The sequence below is a fragment of the Leptonychotes weddellii genome, chromosome 3 (assembly GCF_054177405.1).
Source record: "Leptonychotes weddellii isolate Sample4059 chromosome 3, ASM5417740v2, whole genome shotgun sequence".
Classification (NCBI taxonomy): domain Eukaryota; kingdom Metazoa; phylum Chordata; class Mammalia; order Carnivora; family Phocidae; genus Leptonychotes; species Leptonychotes weddellii.
This window is the reverse complement of record NC_138371.1, coordinates 46,748,385-46,757,285: the sequence shown is the minus strand read 5'-3', so window position 1 is coordinate 46,757,285 and position 8,901 is coordinate 46,748,385. Positions and strand designations below refer to the sequence as shown.

The window sequence follows — 8,901 nt, the reverse complement described above, 5'->3', positions numbered from 1 at the left end:
TGATAATTTCACATTTAAGTTGCATTTTAAGTGATTCTCGGAATAAAATTTAGCTTGGAAAAGACCTCAAACATCTTCTAACACAATTTCTCTTCCAGTGCCGTAGCAAAAGGCCTGGCATGGAGTAGATGTACTACCTATTCAATAAATACGCCCTATGTGAATGAGTGACATTGCAAAACAGAAAAGACAAACGGGTAGTTATTATACTAGGTAGAAGTATGCTGGGTGCTTTGGGAGCACAGAAAAGGTGAGTCTAAACCCTCCACAGATAGAAATAAATCTATAAAATCTACCTAGAGGGCACAAAACTCAGCTGAGTCTGAACGATGCACAGGAGTTGATCTGGTGAAGAAGAAATTTAATGGGTCTAGATAGTTCTTTTATACTATTCTGGTCAAACTATTCAAAATAGGGCAATTAGTAAATGAGAATGATTTTGTTGCTATTTATACCATAACGTGCACTGGAATTGCAATTTATCAACCCGTGTTCTAACCGGTATCAAATTATTCCAAACAGGAAGGGTTTCCTAGTAATTCATATTAAAAATGTATATGTTTAGACCTTTTGAAAAGTCTAATTGAAAGAAAAATAATAGTTATTTTTTACTGAGTAGTTATCATGTACTGGCCTTATAATGAACTCATAAAGAATTAATTCATCTAAACCTCACAAGAATAAAGTTCTCTTACTGCCAACTGATAAAGTGAGCAAGTAGAAGAGTCAGGGTTTGAACTCAAGGCTGCCAAGTTGCATGCTCTAAATTACTACACTAAGCAAAATTTTGGATTGATCACTCACTAGAAATGCTGTCTTGTTTTCCTTTTGTATAATTTGAAGAAATATTCAGAAAAATTACTACATTAATGATATTGATTCAGGATTCATGCTGGGACTTTTGTAAACTGTTACGCAAAACGTAATTTATAAGTTTCCCTTCAACACTACAAGGATGAGCACATCTCAAGATGTCTTGCTCGTCAGCACTATTCTCCAGCTGAAAGTGTTTTCACATCCACATCCACATCTTCATTTGTTTTTTCCCCTAGTGGGTATAGAAAACTACTTGAATAATGCATATTACTTTCCATATTCTTTCAACAGAATATTGCATACTTAAATCATTAAGATGGATTCCTGGTACGGACTCAGAATTTAAACAAAATAAAGAAAACCTCATTTGTAAATACCTGGAATAATATTCAGTACCTAAATATATTCTATAAATCCAAAAATGTATCAAAAACCTAGTATTCTTCAAATAAAGTCTTTCAAATAAGAAAGTAGAGCACTCAAGTTCTTTCTCCCATTAAACAGCTTCATTTTCAGGCTTCCTTCACAAAAGGAGCTGAATACAGGAAGGCCATTTTAGCTCTGCTGTTGCCTCCCCTTAGATTTTAACAGATGTGGAGATCAGGTCACTCTCTCCCTCTACCTTCACCACTAGCCAATATGACCAGCATCCTCCAGCATTCTGGAGATAACCCCTTTTATGCTTTTTTTTTTTCCCAAGTCCTTTACTGTATGTATATCCCTACTATTGACAATAAGCCGCAATGTTGGATATCATTAAGTTTCACTAATGTTTTCTAGTCACTTCTGTATTCTTCCAAATCAGAGGATATAACTGGCTCCACCAGGAAATGAAATAGAGGTCATTACAGCAGCAGTGACTTTCAAGCTGTTTGCTAAATTTAGCTGTCCAATACTTTCCACTCTAATGAAAACTGTGAACTACAATTATAGAATGCTGGAACAGAACACAGCTTAAAGGTCACCGAGTCCAATCTCCCATTGTTTTTCTGATGAAGGTATGGGGGCCTAGACACAGTCTGAGATTTGCTTGAGGACACAGAGCTTGTTAATGGTAGAGATGCAACTTGAACTAAAATCTGCTCAGTCCGGGGCAGCGGTGTCCGTATTACTACACCACAGATGCTCTGCTTCCCATGGTCAGTCTTACCTAACTAGATCTCGCAGCAGAAATATAGCTGATATTATTGGTTGTGGCTTACCTTCTGCGGCCATTCATCAATTTGGTGCCTGAATGTGAAATGGCAAAGGTGTCTGACTTACAAGTTGCTACAAGAGAAATGAAATTATTTCATACCCAAACCCTGCCCCCAACTCTAAAAACTTCCTGCTTTATGTTCATCAATAATGAATGGCCCATCCCTGCAATACTCAGAGGGAGCTTACATTGCACTTTTGAGCAGCCGGTTAGTAATGTACAGTGGATAGAGCCTTTCTTTCAAATCCCAGGGCAGCGGGTCCTTCAAGGCAAGCATTGCATTTTCAATTAGCTGCTGAGTGAATGCCTGGCATGTGTATTAGTGAAGAAGCAAACAATTAGCTTATTGTTTCTTTCTGTATTGTGCTGAGACGTTCTAAGAGATTGGTGGGGGAACAGACAAGCCAGGCATCACTGTGGAGTTGAAGAAGGGATTTACTCAGACCTCGGCATCTTCACTTGCTCGCTCTGGAATTACAGCTATTTATTACAAAGTGCCCTGTGTGGCTGGGTGGAGTGTGCCTGAGGAAACACATCCCAGACACCACCTGGGGTTAGTCTTTCTGAGCCCTTCCAGTCTCTGACTAATTCTCGTCATTATCATGGAGCCCAACAGTCCCAAAAAGATACAATTTGCTGTGCCTTTATTCCAGAGTCAGATTGCACCTGAAGCAGCAGAGCAGGTAGGTGGAATTGGGTGGGGACCAGTTCCTGTATATAAAGTAATACAGACATACATTCTTATTAATTGAAAGCTTCTCTACCTCTTGAATTTGCCTAACTTGGTGACTTCCCAGGATATGTGAATAAGAAATAAGTTGGTTTCCATATGGCACTTGTATTTGAGTTGCATTGGGTGACCTATTGACTAAAATGTAGCATTTCATGTGATAAAAAATTGCACCCGTTAGAGAAAAAAAATGGTTATATTAGTGATTCAGATTTGGATCCAAAAATCTGTTTGCTTTTGCTTACTAAATTAGCAAGTTCAACATTTAGAGAAACCTTAAATAATTCTCAGAATTAGCAACCTTTTATTTCATTATTTATAAAATAAAAAAGATTCATTTAACAATGAAAGCATTAAACTTTGAAATAATTTCAGATTATAGGGTTAATATTTTTTTAATGTTTTTCATCATATATTCAAAGCAGTAATTATAAGTATGTGTAATATATGATAGATAGGATTTGTAGGTGGTATGTATAATTTAAAAGACATTTTATTCAGATATTAAAATAGTATTAAACATTTCCTGGATTCCTTTTCTATGTCTAATATACCTATATATCTCTATTTCTGTCTCTCTTTCATGTAAAATTGGTTTATATCTGTATCACCTTTCATATTCAGATTTATTTAGACTCCTGATGCAATGAAACCCCTTAAAAGACCATTTGTGGTAAAATTACAACAGTGGGGAGGCAAAAGCAGAAAAAATTTATGGGGTCATCAATCTAATTCATTAATTTCTTACAACCTCAATTATCATTGAATCCTTTTCCAAATATTTTACACAAAGTCTTAAAAATACTTACTGAATCTGAGACTCATAACTTTCTAGGATGTTTTGATAATCTGAAATAGATCCTCCCAGACTCAGGCCAGATAAATATAACCTTGAACTTCATATATCTATATTGAATGGAACATTGGTTCTGTCCTAGACAAAATGTCATTGGTAAATTTTATCCTCTATCCTACAGACATATATTTTAAGAATTTACCTATATATTTAAGAAATCAAGAACACTTTAGAAAGTCTAATCATAATATGCTCCTGTAACTCTTAAAATAAGAAAAAAACCCCACATCAAACCTACTGGTTTTAAATGAATTACTCTCCTAAAATCCATACTCATTCTTTATTTGTCCTAAATATGTTACTAGAAAATAAGACAACCTTATAATATTAAGTGAAATTAAGAACTCAGGCTGTTAAATTTAACCTGCTAGAAATTTTAAGTTTTCTGAGCTTCTCTTAACCTGTTTAGAAATAAGGATAATGGATCTTGAAAGCATCATCATTATGGGGCTCCAAGAGAGCCATTAAAACTAGCAAGTCATCCTTGTACCTATGCTGCATATTATTTCAGTGGCATCATTTGATTATACACAACTATTTCTTTTCTGTGGAAAGGTAGCTTTTTTGGTCAAAGAAGGTGATACTAATACCTGAAAGTTCTACTCTCTGGCTTTCCATAATTCAAAATAGTGAGCACCTACTGTGTGCTCTCCAGAAATTTGCTTTTTTATGTTGGGAAAAGATGAGGATGGAACAGTTCTGCAAGCTGTAGAGTAACCTGGGGCAGCGTCTGACTCTCACTGACCTTAGCTGGGCCTTTGTTGTTCACAGATCAGAAAAAGAAGACCTACACCAGCATCGCTTGTGATTCTCAATGAACATAATCCCCCAGGTAAAGAAGCATGATGTCTTTGCATTAATAGAACAGAATTGTTTGAAGAACATCAGAGAGTATGTCATTGCCAAAAGGTTTCAATTTAGGATTTCAGTCAGTCCTAATCTAACAAGCTAGTCTATAAAAATGGATCATAAACAACATCAGAAATATAGAAACTGTCTCAGTCAACAGTCTGCTTTTCCTCTAGAATGACACATTGGTGATGATACGCTACAAAATGGTTTCTTGTTTGTATAGAGACCGGTTTAGTGCTTATTAATGAGCATGGTGGAAAGTTGTTGAATTAGGTTCCAAACCTCAAATTACAGTCTAAGAGATGCTTATATCTCTATAGAGTAGGTTTTTTATTTATGAAAGCTTGTCATGGGGTGGGCAATGAGCTAGCACTGGCCACAGCTTTGTTGCTGATGTCATGTCTGAATAATGCAATTGACAAGTAATCATATCAATTTTCAGTACTGCCCATTTGAGAGTCATTCTGAAGGGTTGCATCCATTTGTTGTGGTTTTACTTTCCATTTCCTGTAAAAAGTAAAGCTGTCTTATTCCTGATAAATGACTGTGATCTGCAATATACAAACATTATTTACTTATTGAATGGAGGTGATTTTTATCTCACATTTAAGTGCTGCTTCTAGAAATACAAGTAAGACAGCAAAGGTCATGGCATTAATTTGCACACAGGCAGGACTTGGTGTTGGGTTTTTTATAGGTCTAAACAATATGGGTGGACAAAAGGAGTTTGAATAACAGAAACATAATAAGTCTAAGTACAGGCTGTAGTGAATAATCTGTTTTAAGAATACCAAGGCAAAATAGTCTTTGATTTTTTTTTTTCAAATTCCTTTCTAATTAGAGAAGCATACATAAGAAAGTAAAATTCTAATAGAATATTCATCATTGAGTCTAAATCCAGGAAGGTGTTCAGCTGATGGGAAACCAAAGCAAATTTATTCCTGATGAAAATAGGGTTTGTTTCTATTTCTATTTCTTTAAAGTGCTATAGCATTTGAAAATCATTTTCAAATGTATTATCTCAATAAATGTTAACTTATTTTGGTTTAATAAGAAGTGCAAATGGTATGCATTTACAATTTACAAATAAACATAAAACTAAAATCTTCTGGGACGCCTGGGTGGCTCAGTTGGTTAAGCATCCGACTCTTGATTTTGGCTCAGGTCATAGTCTCAGGGTCGTGAGATGGAGCCGTGTGGCGGGCTTCATGCTAGGTGTGGAGCCTGCTTAATATTCTCTCTCTTCTTCTCCCTCTGCCCCTCTCTGCCCCCTTCTCTAGAAATAAATAAATAAATAAATAGAAAAATAAAATCTTCTCAGATTGGAAGTCATTTTACAGCAATTTTCCATCACTGTCTTTGCTCACAGCAGCAACTTTTCTACAATGTCCTAGAATTTACCTCCCCCAAGCCAACCTTATAAGGTGTTGCCCAACTTGATTTCTAAGTGTCCTGCTACAGGTATTATTACTGTTTGAACATAGTGGAGCTATGTAAATGACCCTTGTGGCTCTCATTCAAGCCCCCCAAAATAGTAACTAATGTTTTTTGAAAGCCAAATATGTGCCATTTATAGATGAGGGAAATAAGTATCAGAGTGGTGAAGTAATTTTTGTGGAAGTTACTCCACTGTAAGTGACAGATTATACAGACAAACTCAGATAAGTCTGATTCTAAAGCCCATGCATTTTCTACTGCATGATGCTGGCCCTGCAAATTTCAGTTTGCATTACATAGTGAATTCTCTGTAAATGGGATTAGACTTTCAGGCCCTATTGACAAGCAAATCTGAACCTTAAATAAATCTTTTGTCTAGATCACTAAATTTAGTAGATTAGGAATTATACTTAAGTATCCCTGTGAATCAAATTTAGATTTTCTCTAGAAATCTTTTTCTTACCAGACCTCCTAATCACTAGATGGCATTGTTCTATTTCCCTTATTGACTCCATACTTCTCTGTTTTTAATCACCACTGGAAAGAACTTAGATGCAAACAGCATCTCATAGAGAACTGTGTCATTTTAGTAATGTCATCTCCCTGCATCTTCAGCCTCTTTTTGGAAACTAGAATAGTTTAAAAGGGACTGATTAGCCCTTGCCTGTGCATAGTAATGTGTATGACAACCAGAGATTTCTGGACTAACATTGGGTTCCTGCAGCAAAAAAGCCAAACACTACATAGCTTCCCCAGTAAAAATGATCTATAACCATGATTACTGGAGAAATAAATATAAGAACCAACCAAACAAACCAAATAAACAGCAACAAAAGAACAAACACCATACTGAACCAAATGAAACCTAGATACTAATCTTCACTATCAATGTGGTCTTGGTTGGGTAAGGGACAACATCTCCAAGCTTTATTTTCTCATCTATAATGTAGAGATAATGTCCATCCTTTCTACTTCACAAGGTTGTTGCAATGATTGAAAGAATTAATGTGAACACCCTTAAAAGTTGTAAAGTGCAGCAAATGTTAGGTGTCATTAGCTGATGTGTTCTGGAATACAACCTTTGCATGTGATATTTAAAAGTTAACATAGGAACAGAATTTTCATAATCTCATCTGTACTTAATATTTCTGACTGACCCAAAATTTTTTTCCAAATATTACCTGAACATTCTCTACAAAACAAAACAAAGTAACAGCAACAACAAAAACTTCAAGTGTTAAATGACCTTATTTAAGCAATTGTCTCTTCGAGCCCTAAAAAGCGATATATTCTTTACAAATAACAATTGTGTACAGCTCTAAATCCTGGTAAACTAAAAAAATCTCTTCAATTTTACTGAAATTTCCCAGAAAATAAGTGAGTGTTCTTGGAATCACCTGTCATTAATGCTACTTAAAATTCAAATCCCTGAAAATCTTTCCTTATTCCCAATTAATGTAGCAAAGAAAATTAAATTTTCCATTATAGAGACATAATTAACAAACCCTCCCAATTCATTTAATGAGACAGGTATCTTATAATCACTGTTAAATGAATTAAACATAGCTTCCCTCTAACCTTTCCTGGAGTTTGCAGAAATAGTCAGTTATAGAAGTATTTGAAAGACTGATTTGCTTTTAGATTCAGAAAAACATGCATTGTTTGTATTTGATAGAGGGGAAACAGAATAGAAAGATGTTAACATGTACATCCAGACTGTTTGCTAGTTGATCTATGCTGGTCTAAACATATAGATGAGGCAGGCATTTGACTGGTAGGATTTCAGGGCAGCAAAATGTGCTCTCAGTCCTCTTCCATCCAATGGCCCAGAATTCTCAGCAGCAGAAGCACTATGGAAAGAGATACACAACCTGTTTAGGATATATCACCCTTGGGCATAGGTTAACAACCATAACTTAAAACAATGGGAAGCAGAACTAAAAATTTTGAATTGAAGTCATCATGCCCCCCAAAATTTAATAGCAATGGGTGTGTCTTTATGGTGGAGAGAGCAGAAACAATGTGTTTGCTTCTAGGAATGACTCTAAAGAGCCAGATGGCAGTAAAAAGAGACTTGAAGCCTGACATGTAAAGTTAGAAAAGGACCAAAGACAAATTTTAACTTTTTCTTTTCTTTTTTTTTTTTTTTTTTTAAGATTTTATTTATTTGACACAGAGACAGAGAGGGAGAGAGAGCACAAACAGGGGGAGCAGCAGAGGGAGAGGGAGAAGCAGGCTTCCTGCAGAGCAGGGAGCCCGATGCGGGGCTCGATCCCAGGACCCTGGGACCATGACCTGAGCCGAAGGCAGATGCTTAACGACTGAGCCACCTAGATGCCCCTAATTTCAACTTTTTCAAATATTTTCTGGGGCTACCAGTCTAAGTGACCTTGTAGCAAACTGCTTATTTTTCTGTATTTTCAATTCATCTTCTGATTAAGGGCCTATTGATGATGAGCTCTCTGAGGCTATACCGTATTGTCTATTCTTATACTGTGTGCTGTTCGCTTTTACTCTTGCATAATCTGGAGCTAACTGCTTTGGTTTCTGTATTTTTATTTAGAGAAATACATACAAATCCTCTCTATTTAGAAATAAATGGCAATGCCAACTTTTGCAATTTACTTCATCAAATTTCTAGATTTAAACATTATTTGTCTTTAAGTAGACTTATGAGAAGACTGTATATTTGGCTACCAGTATTAGAAATCTAGAATTGGAAAGAACTTCAGAAAATACCTAATTTAACCACACATCTTTGTGAAAGATACAAAAATCAACCCAAGTCCCTGAGACTTGCTCCACTTCATATATCTCAAAGAAGAATCCATAATTACCCCTACTCTTCAATTCTAGATCCAATAATTTTAGATGTTAGAAAATAGTTTTATCAAACTTGGGTGATATCCCCACTTTATTCTAAAATAACTCATTTACTCTCTTCAATAAAAGTTTATTTTATTTAAATACAAAAAATAATTCTTTATTATTTTCTTTATTATTTTTCTTTAT

General features: G+C 35.5%; 1 protein-coding gene across 2 annotated transcripts in view; it reads left to right on the top strand.

The window, feature by feature from the left end:
• The first annotated feature begins 2,316 nt into the window (after positions 1 to 2,316).
• The window catches only part of PPP1R1C (protein phosphatase 1 regulatory inhibitor subunit 1C), a 113,204-nt gene continuing 106,619 nt past the window's right edge, over positions 2,317 to 8,901 (top strand). For both annotated transcript variants that reach the window (XM_081814039.1, XM_006726933.3), the window contains exons 1-2: positions 2,317 to 2,697; positions 4,372 to 4,432. In XM_081814039.1, the coding sequence (XP_081670165.1) occupies positions 2,617 to 2,697; positions 4,372 to 4,432 (142 nt within the window). In that variant the 5' untranslated portion in view covers positions 2,317 to 2,616. The remainder of the gene's footprint in view (positions 2,698 to 4,371; positions 4,433 to 8,901) is intronic.